This window comes from Hippocampus guttulatus, chromosome 13 (assembly GCF_054856545.1).
Source record: "Hippocampus guttulatus isolate MCC_2025c chromosome 13, RoL_Hgut_1.0, whole genome shotgun sequence".
Lineage (NCBI taxonomy): Eukaryota > Metazoa > Chordata > Actinopteri > Syngnathiformes > Syngnathidae > Hippocampus > Hippocampus guttulatus.
In genome coordinates this window covers 4,300,104-4,317,428 of record NC_141273.1, presented here as the reverse complement: position 1 = coordinate 4,317,428, position 17,325 = coordinate 4,300,104, and the positions used below count along the sequence as shown (strand labels likewise).

General features: G+C 41.4%; 1 protein-coding gene across 2 annotated transcripts in view; it reads right to left on the bottom strand.

The window, feature by feature from the left end:
• Nucleotides 1-17,325, bottom strand: part of ccdc88c (coiled-coil and HOOK domain protein 88C) — a 46,432-nt gene that overhangs the window by 5,077 nt on the left and 24,030 nt on the right. The window contains exons 21-30 of one of the 2 annotated variants that reach the window (XM_086127278.1): nt 16,319-16,596; nt 15,590-15,733; nt 14,751-14,937; nt 13,863-14,008; nt 12,261-12,350; nt 10,270-10,574; nt 4,267-4,350; nt 3,401-3,484; nt 3,206-3,328; nt 2,381-2,619 (exon numbers count right to left, since the gene is read on the bottom strand). In XM_086127278.1, coding sequence (XP_085983404.1) covers nt 2,381-2,619; nt 3,206-3,328; nt 3,401-3,484; nt 4,267-4,350; nt 10,270-10,574; nt 12,261-12,350; nt 13,863-14,008; nt 14,751-14,937; nt 15,590-15,733; nt 16,319-16,596 — 1,680 coding nt within the window. Of the gene's footprint in view, nt 1-2,380; nt 2,620-3,205; nt 3,329-3,400; nt 3,485-4,266; nt 4,351-7,007; nt 7,358-10,269; nt 10,575-12,260; nt 12,351-13,862; nt 14,009-14,750; nt 14,938-15,589; nt 15,734-16,318; nt 16,597-17,325 lie in introns of those variants that run through there. The other variant, XM_086127280.1, reaches the window with a different exon arrangement.

Here is a 17,325-nt window from a genome sequence, read left to right as displayed (position 1 = left end):
GATGGTAAAAAACGTGGAGATATTGGCGCTGTCTGGAAAATTTGATTGCCAATTTGGCAAATGAATGCCCTCTGAAGGGCACCAGCAAGCTTCATGGTCAACTGATATTATTGGCCTGTTCCCCAAACAACCGTTATCTGGAGCTCCTCCTAGAAGTGATGCAACCAAGACAATATACTGGATATTGGCGTGCTGGCAAAGATATTGACACAGACTTTAACGTTGAAACAACTCACTACTCCACACAATGTACACACATCTCGGACACTTCACTGCTTCCGTCAGTTTTCCCACACCCCTCCCCGTGATGGACCCTGATACGCTACGAATGTGCCAGCCTGAAGTGGCTTGGCTGCTAGACAGAGTGACTGGGGGCCACACTTTTTTGACTTATCACTTTTCCATATGCGCATCTCATTGAGGTTTTTCTCCAGGCTCAAACCATAGTCTTTTTTTCCCCTTCCCCTCCCCTATCATTTCCTTCCACAATTAAGAACTGGGGCACTAAACAGTGAACCGCCAGGCTTCCAGTACTGTCTCCCTCTGTTGGTCATTGTTATTGTTTCTTTGGAAAGACAAGTTTTTACATACTTGGTCAATAAATCAGATTCTGGTGAAGAGGATTCAAACCATAAATGAGGGACCGGGAGAGCAGTGGCAACCAGTCACGCCAGCATCCGCTCATGAACGCCGCAAACGCAAAACACAACAATGAAATGTTTCAAGGATATATCTCTGACAGTGTCAGTGACAAATGTCACGCTAGGGGCGTGCCTTTAGCGTCCTCTTACACGCCCACCCTACACTCATTGGCGGACTTCCGCATGCCTGTCGTCACTCACGTCCGCCTTTTCTCTGTATAAACAGCGTGTCGGCCAGAAGTGCTCTCAGTCAGGCTTTGGAACTCGGCGCATACACTAGACCAGGGGTGCCCATTATGTCGATCCTGATCTACCGGTAGATCTAAAACAGGTCCCAAGTAGATCCGAAAAGTGTCGAGGAGAAAAAAAACAAACAACCATTTGTGAGTCTTTGTACATGTTAGTAATATATTTTTTTGTGTTAATGTACGTTGCACCATAATCATCCTATCAGTCTCCTTTTCACAAAATAAATATTTAAAAAATAAACTAAAGCAGGTAAATCTTGAATTTATGGTGGTGCGTGATGACGTCAACGGAAGTTGTTCGCGCTCAGCAGCCTGCAATTGCAGCTTGTGATCAGAGCTGTTGCGCTTTATCTTTTATCGACATTATTCTCATTCAGAGTTTGCTTCGTGTACAATTCACTGAGGGCACGGGCAAAGAATAGGAACCTAGGAGGGCCCAGGGAAGCACTTTAAAACGGTACGTGTGAGCTACGATAGTTAACAGGCTGGAGTGTGTGTGTGTGTGCGTGTGCGCGCCAGTAAGGGTAGATCCCGTGAGGTTAGTTGATCGAAAAGTAGATCTTCGGTCCAAAAAGTTTGGGCACCCCTGCACTAGACGCTCCGCATTATAAGGCGTCCTGTCCATTTTGGAGAAAATTTAAGACTTTTAATGGCGCCTTTTAGTCGTGAAAATACAGTACACTTGACAATTTGACATTTTGGTACCGTTCTTAGCAATTTGACACACTTGATTTGCTCTCGCGGGCCACCTAAATTGACCTGGTGGGCCAGATCTGGCCCCCGGGCCTTGAGTTTGACATTTTTGTTTTCAGAGTTTTGGATGATTTTGTCATAAGTGAGTGAACACACACAAGTACAGAGATCTGCTCGAGCTGACACAGAATAGAATTCAGATAATTCTTCTTGTAAGGCAGGCATGTCCAGCTCCGGGCCTGGAGGGCCACTTTCCTGCCTGTTTTCCAGCTCTCCTGTCTGCAACACACCTGATTCAGATGATCAGCTCATCAGCCAGCTCTGAAGCAGCATTAGAACGATCCTGATGATTTGAATCAGGTGCGTTGCTCCTTGGAGAGCTGGAAAACAGGCAGGACAGTGGCCCCTGAGGACCGACTTTGGACACCCCTGTTAAGGTGACAGCACTAAACAGTGTGAAATAACCACATAAAGCTGTATTACTGTATTAATTAAAACCTCCCCGCCAGTGTCCATCAAAACTATACTGACAAAAGACAGAACAGTCACTCTGAAATACAGAATTTAAAGGGGAAGTCAACAAAAAAATTGTCATTACAATAATGGGGCTGCCATGAGTTATTTGTTCTCACCCTGCACGGTAGACATGTGCCGCGGGTTCAAAGCTACATTACATTTCTCACAACTTGTGCTGAGCTGCATACACGCGTTTTGAAAACAGAGGACAATATTTATGTTTGTTTAGTACAGACAATATACAACACAATGACAAGCAACATTGACAAATATATTTCTCACCGTTTGTGGTGACTTCAGGCTGCTCTCTTGCAGAAACTCCTCCAGTGACACTATTTCACTTCCGGGAGATGAAGGGCGAGCCCTACTCCTAATGCCGCCTCCACGCTGTGGTTGGGCCCGCTGGGGTGCTTGATCGTATGGGAGAGTTGCACTGCGTGACAAGATCTGCTGTGATTGGCTGAGACCCCTGACATCATCGCTGGATAGGCTCGCTGACCGGAGGTGACAATCGGGTGCATCTAGATAAAAAACGTTTTGGAATACTCTTGCACATCAGTCACGTTCAAAACGATGGAATAATTTTAAAATCCTCAATGATGGAATAATTTGCACAGCACAGTCCCTTGCTGGTTGCTAGTCAAGGTCCGAATTCCGAGTTCAGATTTTCAAGCAAACTGCCCACAATAAATTACAGTCAAGTGTAAAAACGTAAAACACTACAGTCTTGAAATGTTCTCTTAGCTTTAATTAACAACTTTGCTAAAGGTCATGTTGAGGTAAAAAAATGTTAACCACCTAAAAAGGTAAAAACACTCACTTAAAAGCGTAATGGCTGGCCACTCAATTTTCTGCTTGCTAATGTTAACAGCTAACACACTAACTTGTGCAAAAAAAAAAGCCACAAAAATATAAAACAACAAAACAAAACACATGAAGTGTTAATCCTTTGCTTCCTCTTCCTTTTGCAAGATTTGACTTTCCTATTTAGAGGATTCAGAAAATGTTGCCGGACTTCCCGAATTCGGGGGAATTAGAATAAAGACGTTCCACTGTAGTACTGTATTGTTGGCCTAATTAGAGTTGAGCCGATTCAACTGTCGGTACCTTTGCAGTTGACCGGTGAGTTTGAGCTGGAGGTATGGTGACTAAAGTCAGCTGATCCTGGACGACATCCCATGTGACCACGTGGACCAAATCCGGTCTCAGTGTCTTCGTCGAAGAGTACACCTACAAAAACATGGTTACATCTCCAGCTCCGCTTGTGTTCAGGTCTGCTGTTAAGTGGCCCTTGTGTCTTACCTCTGGGCCTGCAGCTACTGAGGGCAAGTGAAGATGATTGATGGCTTGGGGTGGAACTCAGAGCTTTGTGGGTCTGTGCGAGGCCTGAAAAACACATTCGCGCGCGCACGCACGCACATACACACAGGGTTACTGTTACTCTGGGGGAAAAAAATAATCCATTCAGCCATCCATTTTCCATACACTGATGATCACGAGGATCACGGGTATGCTGGAGCCTATCCGGGCTGACTTTGGGGTGGCCAGCCACCCCAAGGAAGAAACCAATACCGCATTTTCCGCACTATAATGCGCACCTAAGAGCATACAATTTTCTCAAAAGCCTACAGTGCACTTTATAATCCGATGTGCCTTATATATGGATCGGCATTCTGATTTCTTGGACGTAGTATTTTAAATGTTCTATAAAGCATTTTGTTACAGCTGCAGTGGTTGTGAAAGCGCTATATGAATAAAGTGGTATTGTATTCTCTTTAGCGTAGCTTCATCTAGTGGACGCATAGCACAACCGCAGCCACTATTGCAGCGTCTATTCTATGCACCTTATAATGCGTTGCGCCATATATGAAAAAACTTTTAAAATAGGCCATTCATTGAAGGTGCAGCTTATACTCTGCAGCGCGTTATCGTGTGGAAAATACGGGAATGAGAAAGTTTTTTTCCTCAGTGCACTAGACCCTGAGAAATCGTTACCTGTTTAAATTCAGCTTTCAAAAATTCTATAAAGTTATACAGTATATTATTGTTTTGTGTTTTTTGTTATTGTAAAGTGTCCTTGGGTGTCTTGAAAGGCGCTTATAAATAAAATCTATTATTATTATATATATAATAATGTTGTCACTTTTTGTGCAATATTTAAAAATCACCTTGTCCATCTTCTCCAGTGACACTCTCACTGCTACCTCCTGGTGTGCTGCAATGATATACCCCTCGTCCTCTGTCAGTCAAACCTGCGGACCAATGACAGGACAAATAAGACCATCTCAGTTCATTTAGACGAAGAGGTGTGATGATAAATAGGACGGAAGCAAACAAGAAGAAGCAGAGCTTGGCAACAGTGCAAGGACAGGTGTGTGACTGTGTGCATGGTTAGTTCAAGCAGAGCATTGAGAAATCCACACAATGATTTTGGCTGGTCTTGACTATTGTACAGTATGATGAATTTAATTCTTGTTGGACATAATAATAAGAATGTTATGTTGTCTAATAATTGTTATGGTACAAGGCTGCACTGTATCTACAAATGATGCAGACAGTTCCACAGTTCCCTGTGTGTAATAGGATATATCCCCCCCGCCCTCCGAAAATGATACACGTTAATAAAGGCTGGACACATTTTATGATTATTTAACAGATGAAGCTAAATTTGATGCTCACAGTCATTTGGATTAAATGTCTTACTCAAATCCTGTTAACTTTTAAAAAAAATTCTATCTAGACATGGGACACTGGCTTGGAATCACACAAGAAGACTGAGTGGAGGCCAAAACTATTCACACAGTGGCCAAACTTTGAGTGAGAATGTTTGAGTTGGTAGTGCCATGAGAAAAGGACAAAATACTGCTAAGTGGGAATAAAATTGGTATTTCTGACACCTTTTTGGAAGGTAATGTCAAGCCAGAAGACATCAATCCAAATTAAAGTGATGGCAAAGATTATATAATCCTGAAGATGTTACCGTATTTTCTGCAGTATAAGGCGCACCTAAAAGCATTCAATTTTATCAAAAGCCGAAAGTTTGAAAGTGCTCTATAAATACTGTTGACTTGACTTGACAACACGAACTGACGTGCATTCGCCAACACACACTCAAACAGACAACTACTTTGTGAACTGTGCAGCCATTATGAAACAAAGATAATCCAAAAGCAGAGTCAACTACTGACTAAATAAAGGAGGAGGGAGACAAGCAAGACTTCTAAGGATATTTAGCCTCTTGTGAATGTGAGCCCACAAGGTTTCTGCTTTTTGTTGAATCGATTGTCTTCCTAACCTTTGTCTTTCATTTATTGTTTTGTAATGCCATTTGTATTTATGCCAAGGAATAAACTCTGTATTTTTATCTACTTTGTGTCGTGCTTCATGCTACATCCTGAGGGAGCTACATATGGGTCAATATTAAGATTTCCTGGACGTAGTATTTGAAATGTTCTGTAAAGTGCTTTGTAACAGCTGCAGTGGTTGTAAAGGTTCTATATAAATAAAGCTGAACTGTATTGTATTGTATTCCCTTTAGCATAGCTAACTGCAGCCGCTATTGTAGCTTCTATTCTATGCGCCTTATAATGCAGTGCGCACTGTATATGAACAGTTTTAAAATAGGCCATTCATTGAAGGTGCGCCTTCTACTCTGAGGCGCCTTATAGTGTGGCAAGTATGATATTTTTACCAAGCAGATGCTAAGAAGAAAGAATAATACCTAACGACAACTGCAAAAAGAAGCTTGCCAACAAATGGCACATTTACTTGTACTTCAAACGTGCATCCCCCCCCCCCCCCCCCCCCACCCACTTCAAAAGTGACCAACAATGCCATCTCCAATTAATCTAACACGGACATTTTGGGAATTTAGGAAAAAAAGACAAAGCCGGCAAAACGTAACTTTGTTGAAAGGTTGTTAAGCATGTGTTTAGTGAACAACTTTTCCGATTTGCAAAACAATTTCCCCTTTTAATCTTAGACAATAGACAGCTAGCCCAACACATTTTTGCAACAAATCAAGTTTTCCCAATTTTCAAAAGAACTGAAAAATTCACTTAATGTATCTTTTTTTTTTTTTTTAAGACAAAAGCTCCGCCGAAAACCGATGCATTATTGTTAAAACCAAAAGGTGCAGAGAGTTCCCATGGTTACCAGAATCTCTTGGAAAGTGAACTGAAATTTTAAATAAATTAATAGTTTTAAATTGATCTCGTACCGGCCGTCAGAAAGAAAAAAAAAAAAAAAAGCAGAATATCGGTGCTGATAACCAGTCTATCCTCCCCCCCTTTGACATGCCACCAATCTGCCCTGATGAACACCGCCGCAGATACAGACAGTGATGATATTTGTGACACCATGACTTCAACAACATAAATAAAATGGAGAAGAATAGATATGTTTTTCCACACAGTTCTTGAAGCCAGCGGCCAACTTCGAGGTTATCTGAGGCTAAAGCCACTGGCTCACATGTTGGTGTCTGTTCACAGCTAACAGACAAGACCAGTTTAGCAAAGAGCTGACAGGTAATAAGTTAGCAGGTGCTGGTTGCTGCGGTAACATTTCTTGGGCTGATTGCATTCAAGACAAACGACTGCAGCAAGGCATTGTGAAGCAACCGCATTTATAAACAGTGGCCTGATCCAATGTGACTCGGATGAGAAGTCTTATTAGCAACCGTTGCTCCTCATTTCAGAGCGCACTCTGAAAAGGGAACACACTGCGGGTCTACGAAAATGCAAATAAATAATATTCATACACATAGAAATCAATTTTAAGGACGGGAGCGTGCGGGCAAGCTTGCTGTGCTGTGGAAACAGTGACACACACACACACAAAAACTTACTAGTATTACTGGCTGCCCATATCTGCAACAGGCAACTCTTTTGTGGATGTTTTATGTGATCATTTGTATTCTCGAGGAACACCCCATGCCAGTCGGTGTTCATGAAATATGTATGCATGCTGTAAGTCTTCGTGGGAAACGCTGAAAGTCAGTGATGACCGATGATGATGATGATGATGATTATGGTTTAAAAAGATGAAGAGGAAGATGAGGGTATTAGAACACTCCATTGGCAGAGACGGACTGGCTAGTGATGACGTCTGCTGTGATGTCAGTGGACGACCAGAATCGGAGTCGTCTGCTGAGAGAGAGGGAGGGCCGTGAGGAAGGGTCGGAGGTGGGGGAAGGGGACGGAAGAAGTTTATCTTGGCTTTTACTGCGGAAAAAACAGAAGCGTTTTGGGACAGGAGGAGCTGAGGGGTAGAAAAATGGAGAAAGAGGGAGAGAGAGATGGAGACAAGACAAGAAAAAATGATAAAACAATAGTGAGTACATGGGAAAAAAATATATAGAATTTGTGATGAATGTTAAAACTTCATGAGGAGCCGCGTTAAGGGGTTAAACTTATGAGACTGACACAAGAAAGCAGTCATGTTTAAAGGTGGTGTGTTACGGAAATTTGAGTTTGAATTGCTTGTATCCAAACAACTGGGTCTCTGAAATGCCAGCCCACCTATCAAGTGTAAAAGTACAACAAGCACATAAATTGTTCATGTTCAGCACGGGGGTAGTTGCGTTTGTCCACTGCATGCACCACATGCAGGGATCATTTGCATTAATGACAGTGAGAATGAAAACAATGCTTTTATTTTATCGTTTTACTCTATCTGGAGGCTCACTTTTCTGGCCTGGCCTAATCGCAAGGCCCTACCTCCGGCGCCGTTCATCATGGTTGTGACAGCTTTTTTCAACTTTGCACAGGCGCTACACCGCCACACAAGCAGTGATTAAAACCAGAGCATTTAAAAAAAAAATTTAAAATCCTAGACCATGTAAAATACATTTTATTCAGTAAAAACATGTAACAAAAATAGTCGGCTTTCAATTAAATCATGCAGAGGCCACTGAGAGATTCATCATGGTGTCATGCATAAGAAAAACACCTGCTAAATGCGGCACTTGTAAGTGAACAAACAAGTGTAAAAAAAAAAAAAAGTAAAAGAATACGATGGACAGATTACGGATGTACACGATAGAAACAGACTTGGCAAGGCTGCCCCTCTGTTCTAGGCCTCAGCAATGAATCAAAATGTAATTGTCATTTCTCGCAGTTAAAATAAATAAATACATAAATACTACAATAATACTGCTGTGTTGCTTGCAGCAAGCGTGAAGTTATCTTCATCTGCCCTCCCTGAATGTGTTTCAGGATGTAATTTGAAAAACCAGTTGGGGGTTTTCAGTACCTCCATTCTTCCTAATCCACGAAAAACGAGTTACATGAATCAAGTTCAAACATGACTTTCTTGTATTCTTTTCATCATAATTAAAGTTACTACAGCTAAAAGAAATCATAGCACCGCAAACAACAAAAAACATATTCAGAGCCAAAAATAAATCAATCTTCCACCAGGAAATATTTTTAAATGATTCTTCTTTCTTCTTTAGTGTCGTAATATTTGTACATATTTGGTCAGCACAATTCTGAGATGTATCGAAAAAAATATTTTGATATATGTATGTTTGTGCATGTATTTCTGTATTAGTGTGTACATGTATATATGTAAATACAGTATGGATGTGAATATATATGCATGTGTATGTACAGTATATCCATCCATTCATTTACAACACCGCTGATCCTGAACGGGGTCATAGGTCGGTGCTGGAGCCTATGCCAGCTGACTTCAGGTGGAAGGTGGACTACGCCCTGAACTGGTCGCCAGTCAATCGCAGGACACATGTAAAGACAAACAACTATACACACCCACATTCATGCCGTCGCTGAGTGGAAACCGATCCCACGCTGCCCATACACAAGTCAGGCGAGTGGACCACAACCCTACCAGTGACTTGTACTGTATTTTGGCGTATATACAGGTAAATAACAAAAGACCAATTCAAAAAGATGAGGTCGATAAATAACTGTAAATATTTTATGGAGATGGGGCAATATTAAATGAATTGTACTTCTTTCGGACATGTAAGTTAAACTACTGTTCAGTTTTCTTGTCTATGATTGCCCTGGTCATCAATTTTGTACTATTATTCTGTTTTACAAAAAACAAACACACATTGGTCGGGTGCGCTTGATTCCAATTTGCATTAACGGTATTATCTCTTATCAAAATGCCTTTTCAAAATGATTGACTTTGATGTGAATTTTAACAACCACCATTTAACAACCGCAATTTCTAAATCCACCTTTTAACAAAAACATAGCTCAGGGTTCTCTGTCTCAGCCAGACACAGAACAACATCCATCCATCCATTTCCTGATCCAATTATCCTCACAAGGGTCACAGGGCGTGCTGGAGCCTATCCCAGCTGTCTTCGGGCAGTAGGCGGGAGACACCCTGAACCGGTTGCTAGCCAATCGCAGGACACACAGAGACAAACAACCAACCTTAGAGTGTTCCATTAACATGCCACGCATGTTTTTAGAATGTGGGAGGAAACCGGAATATCCGGAAAAAAAAACATTCAGACATAGGGAGAACTTACAAACTCCACCCAGGGAGGTCGGAACCGGAATCGAACCCTACACCTTTGCACCGTGAGGCCAACGCGCTAACCAGTCCACACCAGGCCACCATGCTGTTGATCTATAAATCTGAAACTTAATGTTCTTGGACCAAAATACATGCAAGATGTACTACTACTCTACGAATCAGCCAGACCCCTCAGGTCATCTGGCACAGGTGTCTTGTGTGTTCCCAGAACCAGAACCCAAAAAAGTGAAGCAGCATTTTAGGTATGATGCTCCTCACCTGTGGAACAAACTCCTCTGCTCACACTGTCAGTTCATTTAAATTAGGCCTCGAAACATTCTTTTTTTTACTGCAGCATTCTCATGAACAATCTTGTTTATTTTCTTTTTCGTTCATGTTAGCGACCGATATAGCTGTTGCCCATCATGGGACGCGTGTGCGTGTGTATGCGGGAATGGGACAATTGCGTGTTGGTTGGCTCACTGAAAAGTGGATCTTCGGTCAAAAAATGTTGGGCACCCCTGACATACGGTATCAATATGGAATACCTCACACACTCTTGTGCTTCTGAATTGTACATTTAATCTCAAAATCCTGAAATAAATCACGCGTTGAAAATATACATGCCTAAAAAAGAGAGCAGTGTGTGCACGTGTGTGTGTGTGTTTATCTACCTCGGCTGTTGGGCGTCAATGTTGGACTCTGGAGGCCCAGGCTTGGGCTGTTGCTGAGGTTATTATGTTTACTGTGAGTGTGGCCATTGTCCCAGGAGTCATTTCCTGTTCTCTGAGGGCCAGGGGGTGGGGTTTCTGGGGGGAGTAACGGAGGGGGGGCAGGTAGTGGGATGTCAGGTGCACTCTTTGTCCATTCTCTCTCTTGGGTCCCTTCCTTGTCTCGATCTCCACCTCGCTCCCTGCTCCTCTCCTTCCTCGGTTTCATGAGTTTGACGAAAGCCTTGGCGCCAGACCAATGACTCCTCCTGACAACGCACAGAATACTTTTAATCACAACCTTCCAGCTATACATTTTCTCCAACCACGGGAGCATCTGGAACTTCTCCCAGCTGACTTTGGAAGGTATAACCTGAACTGGTTCCCAGTTAATTACAAGGCACACGCTGGAAACATTTCAAACACAACAAATCATTGTCAAAATATTTTGGATTGACATTTCATATCCTACTTTACACCTTGTTGTTTATTTTAGAGAGAGAGAGAAAGAAAGAGAGATATTACTGAGACATCTCTTATGCTGCCTTCAGGTAGTTCAAATATACCCAGATACATATTTGCACATAGTATATCCCCGCCCACCAAAAATTATATATACCGTATTGGCCTGAATATAAGACGGCCCTGATTATAAGACGACCCCCTCTTTTTCAAGACTCAAGTTTGAAAAAAGACTTTTTGAACACCAAATAAATTTTTATACAGAAAATAATTACAGTACATCTGAAACTAATGATTATAACAATATATTTGAGAGACAAAGCATGTTATTTTGCCTCATTCAAATCTTAATATCTGAACATTTAAATATGTAAACTAAAGTGCAATCACATTGGTAAATGAATGGCTTCTGGTTTTTGAAATGTAAATTACATCATAACTTCTCCTCAGCTGCCGCTATTTTTTATTTTTCTTCTTCGTGCTACCACTATTTTTATTTTTATTCTTCGTGACAGGGGTTCGCTTTGGCCTGGGGAGTCAAGTTCAGCATTCGCTTCAATGGTATCTGGCGCCATCTAGCGTCGTGAATGGGTATAATGTCTAGACCCCGAATATAAGACGACCCCCACATATTAAATATATATATATATATATATATATGTGTGTATGTGAGAGTTTTAAAGTGCTTCCCTGGGCCCTCCTAGGTTCCTATTCTTTGCCCGTGCCCTCGGTGAATTGTACACGAAGCAAACTCTGAATGAGAATAATGACGATAAAAGATAGAGCGCAACAGCTCTGAACACAAGCTGCAATTGCAGACCGCTGAGCGCTAACAACTTCCGGTAACATAATCACGCGCCACCGTAAATTCAAGATTTACCTGCTTTATTTTATTTTTTAAATATATTTTTTTGTGAAAATGAGACTGAAAGGATGATTATGGTGCAGTGTTCATTAACACAAACAAATATATAACTAACATATACAAAGACACACAAATGGTTGTTTGTTTTTTTTCTCCTCGACACTCCTCGGATCTACCTGGGACCTGTCTTAGATCTACCGGTAGATCAGGATCGACGTAATGGGCACCCCTGCTATACAGTATATACACAGTACATACAACCCACATCCTGTTCAGTCCCCTCCAAAGGTATTGGACTAACAGGTCACTTCCTTTGCTTTTGTTGTGCACTGAAGACATTTGGGTTTCTGATCGAAAAATGAATATCACATTGAAGTTCGGAATGGTGGTTGCATCAGAATGTGTTCTGAAGCCTAAAAAGCCATTTGGGCTGGCATTTTACAGAAAAATGCACTTAAACTAATCGGGAGAAGCTTCATCATACATCAGGACAATGACCCAAATCACACTGTCAACACAACAAAGGACATCTCATGGGTTAAAAGTAGAAGGTCCACTCGGGTTCCTTTGTGCAAACTCAACACAGGAAGGCCGGAGCCGGAATCGAACCCTGCACCTCTGTACTTACTTTTTGGGTGTAGGGTCATAGAACTTGTACTGGTCCATGATCTTCTCTTCCAATTTCTCTTTCTGACGACGAAGAGCGTTCAGTTTATCACTAACAAAGTCAAAGAAGGAAAGAAACAGACATTTTTTTGCAAAAAGTCCAGAGAAACTGTTCTTCATGCTTTGTTATCATACCTGTCAACCTCGGCTAATAGCTGCCCTTATAAATGATTACGATTCCCCTTACAAAGCAACAAAAACCCGTACAACGGTTTACCGCGCATGCGCACATCATGCTTTATCAATCCGACCGTACGCAGCGCTGAAAAAAAAGATGCAATTGAGGATTACTCTTGCTGCTTTGCCGTAACAATAGTAGCGATCGACGACGGCATTGTCGTTGGCTACCAGCAGGTGAGACGATCTGGATTTGAGGCAAAATGGTCTTTGTGAGATCGGTTCACAATTGTTTTTTTTTTTTTTTTTTTTAAATAAAAGTTGTAATACGCCGTACATGATTTGAAATGATAAAAAAAAAAACTCTAAAATACGGGGAAAACATACAAGTTGACAGGTATGTGTTATCAAAGTCAAAATTGCCCCTTTTCCACTTCGCAACAGTTCAGATCTACTCCTTATTTTGATTAGTAATTGTTTTTTTCGCAATAATTGTGGTAAACAAAGGAGACTCAAGTCAACCAGGGAGTGCTGCAGCAAAGTGGAGACTGTGGAGTATCAAGGCACTGACAAATTGCATTTGGTTTTCACAACGTCCGCTGCAGGTTAGGCCGCAGAATGGCAGCGGGACGACAGCGGCATCGCACCAGCTTGCCCATATTTGCCACTGGTTGCTAAGTGACCAAGTGGGAAGTAGCCCAAGTGACTTCTTCTGCTGGTTTTGATGTATACCGGTAAGTAAAACTTTCATAAACTAATATTTTTATAGTTAAAAATGCTGAAATCATACATTTCTAACACTTTCAACCAACATGGTCCAACGTCATGGAGATCTGCCTTTTTTACCACGTTACAGAAGGACAATTACCTTGCGTTCTACTCGTCAGGAAAACTACGATACCACCCGCATTAATTATTGATTCCGCTCTTTGTCATATTTTGCTTGTCTCTGCTGTTTTTGCTGTCAATCTGTAATCACTCCGCCACAATCTCCCGGCAGGGTGTGGCGATGCATAAATAATCAATGGGTTCGTGAATGGCTTATTGTGATGTGCCAAGTGCAGCGTGAAAAGGCCTAATACTGCAGCTTCCACTCAACAAGGTCAACTTACGTTAGCATGTTTGTATAATTTCCATTAGGGTTATTCGTTACAAAGCCTGTTGGAATGACAAAGCTGCTTGATCAACAGTGGTTTCCATCACCCATTAGGCATCTACTCAGCATCCTTAGACGGCCTGCTAGTACCTAATGGCACCAATCGCGCCAGCGGAAAAGGGTCAGTGAAAAAGTGGCGTGTAAAAGAGGCTCGAGTTCTACAGAATGAATTGCAATTGCAAAGGGTAGTGCCAACACTGCATACAACACAGTACAGAGACAGTACGGTACAGTTTCTTATGTTCCCTCCTACATCGAGTAAATACAGTATGTTGGTGTGCGAATAGTTACATGTACAGCTTCTGCTCCTGATGATAAAGCTCTTTGCTCTCCATGCTTCTTTCCAGCAGAGTGTGGTTTTGCTGACTCAAAAGGTTGATCTGGCTCAGCAGGTGATGATTTTCTTCTTCTAGGTTCCCTTTCAGGCGACTTAATAGCTGGTTCAAACCAAATGCATTCCAGAGTTGACACAAGCGTATCACCTAATTACCGGTACTGTATTTTCCACACAATAAGGCGCACCTAAAAGCATTACAATTTCTTAAAAGCCAACAGTGCGCTTTATAATCCGGTGCGCTTTATGTACACGTCTCTTTATATTTCCCATTGAGTTGTTTCCCTGTTAGGGTTCCGATGCCATCTAGTGGTGTTCTGCCCAACACAAATTGACATGTGCATTCGTCAACACACACCGAAATCTACTTTGTGAGCTCTGCGCAGCCATTATGAAACGAAAATAATACCAAAAGCAGAGTTAACTACTGACAAAGGAAGGAGACAAGCAAGACTTCAAAGGATATTTAGACCCTTGTGAATGTGAGCCCATGAGGTTTGTGTGCTTTTTTTGTCAAATCAATTGTCATCATAAATTTATTGTTTCGTGATGCCATTTTCATTTATATGTTTCATGTCCATGTTTGTGAACAGTTCTGCGTGGCTTTGCTTGATGATAAAGCTTTATAGTATTGTATTCCCTTTAGCGTAGCTCCATCTAGTGGATGCATAATGCCACCACAGCCACTATTGTAGCTTCGATTCGATGCAGTGTGCCCTATATATGAAAAGAGTTTTGAAATAGGCCATTCATTGAAGGTGCACCTTATAATCCGAAGTGCCTTATAGTGGAGAAAATATGGTACATGAAAAATATTACTTTTTTACATCTGGGAAAAGGTTTACCTCACAGTGGTTGTCTAGCTTGGTCATAGTGAGGTCCAAGCCCTGGTGTTGCTCCATGAGCGTATCATACCGGGACATCCATCGATTCACTTCCAGCTGAGCAGTGCTAAATGAGGTCTTGAGTTCATTCATCTGCTGCTGGAGCGCATTGCACTGCGCAGATTGCTGGGATTCGCTATGTGACATCCTAAAGATTGTACATGACACGAGCCAATAAATATGTTTCCTCTGAAGCTGCAATACTACCTTATTTCATAGATTTTTGAAAATTGGAGACAATAAACGCCATGAGAACTGAATAACACTAGGGAATGATTTGGGGAAAATAAAACTGTGCAGTCACAATAGGTCAGTACTATCAATATCAGCAAACAGAAGACGAGCATAGCAGTTTGTTCTCTTAACCTTGTGGCTACGGCCATAACATTTTCAAAGCTTGTAACAATTCCATTTTAGTGTTTTATAACACATGAATTTCATAATTTTTTTTTTAAAGAAAACGGGGATCTTACATTTCAATAGCTTGGTATCATAAAGGAAAAACTGAGATCAGTTTTGGATTCCACACCCAAACATTTGTTAAAAATGGCTGTCAGACCTAACTCAACAAAAAAAATGTATTCCCCAGTGTCATCTCTTTGTTGGCCAACACCTCCTCACTGAGCTGTCCACAACAATCAAGATTCTCATGCCCCAAATCACAATCACAAGTATTGCGTGTTCAAATGTAACCTGATGTGGTACCGACATTGATTTCAAGGAACTAAAAAAAAAAAAAAAATCATAATCTGGAGCTCTGCATGTATGTCATAAACCTGTCAGTGTCTGCCATCTTGTACCTGTCCACTTCATTTTTAAGTTGAAGGTTCTCTTGCTGCAGTAGCCGATTCTTCTGGTGCTCTTGGTTTAATGCCTCTCTCTCCTTCTGACCCCGCCCTTCTAATTCCTCCCATTTCTCTTTTTGCTGTAACAAAGCGCGATACCTGCAAAGAGGCAGAGAGAAATTACACAGAAGTCAATTCGTTTTCAGAGGAAAAAAAATAAATGCTGCCATCAATCATGAATATAGTTGCATTATAGAGCTGCAACTAATGATTGGTACTTCAACAATGGATTCATCTGTTGATTTTTTTTTCTCATTGATCAACGAATCAGGTTTAAAATTTTTCTTTTGAAAATAAGATAAGAAAACCTTTATTTGTCTCACAATGGAGAAATTCGCAATCTACAGCAGCAAAAAAAAAAAAAAAACAGGACATAATTTCAAATTTACATTGCGGAAAACTGCCCAAACAGAATGCTGCATTCTGCTGCATCGTGTTAAAAATGACATTTGCTATGCTAACGACAAAGTCCAATGCTGGACTTGTGTGTTACACAAATGTGCATTGGCCGCTCTACTTGTGCGCGACATGACGTGTGACATAGAGCAATTCAAACGTAATAAAAGGTTTTTATGACATCATTTAATTCAATTGCTGAGTCACAATTTTGATGTTCAACTGACAATTCAAAACTGGGGGGAAAGTGCTTGTGTTCGACCTTGTATTTGTATGTGACAAACTTACTTGCTGTGCATTGTTCTGTGTTCGCCTTCTAGTGTCCTCTGCTTGACTTTCAGAGCCGTGTGTTGACTGATCAACTCCTCGTACTCATGTGCTTGCCTCTCATGTACATTCAGCAAGCGCTCGTGGTCATTGAGAACGCTTTCTCTGCCTCGCCAGGCCTCCTCGCGCTGTCTTTGCCATGACTCGACCTCATTCTCCAAGGCGGTGACTTGGCCTTGCAACACGGCATTCTGAGCCATGAGAGATGCACTCTGGGACGACAGTGTGGAGTTTTCCACCTAGGAGACAGTAACATCCATTATACCAGGGGTCTGCAACCTGAGGCTCCAAAGCCACACGCGGCTCCTTTCATCCTTCTGCTCGGGCTCGCTGTGACTTTGGAAAATCAATAGTTAGTATTTCACTTTAAATTTGTTTTCATTTTAGTGACTCAATTTGAAGACTATGGTGCTCTTGTAACATTAAAACAAAACTTTTTTTTCTCTCCCAAAATATGCGGCAAAGCTGCCTTCACCTGGGACCAAGATTTTCGGAGCTATTCAAACCCCTGCAAGCAACCCAAGAAAAAAACTGTATCTGAAGAAAAAGAATAATATTACGTGCCACATTGGCTACATTAAAAACAAACATCATTCACACATCACAGATGAGAGCTTACAATTGTGCGGGAAAACCCTACTGCCTTGATGTGCCCACACTGTACGCCGAGGTTCAGGAGCATAAATCACATCAACCAGGTAAAAAAAAATAAAATTTAAATGACTATTATTATTCAATTATATACATATGCTTACATTGTGATGTGAAGTTGGCTGCACACAGCACACGCAATGAAATGATGACCAAACAGAAGCAGATGGCCTTTTTGGTTTGTGGCAGGTGGATAATTTAAATTTGGCTTTACTCTTTAATCTGACTCAAAAATTGAGTGTTTTATTTAAAAGATTCAACCAAATGTCTTTTTTTTCCAGAGTTCAAAATATTTTCGGTGCATGTACGAAAAACAT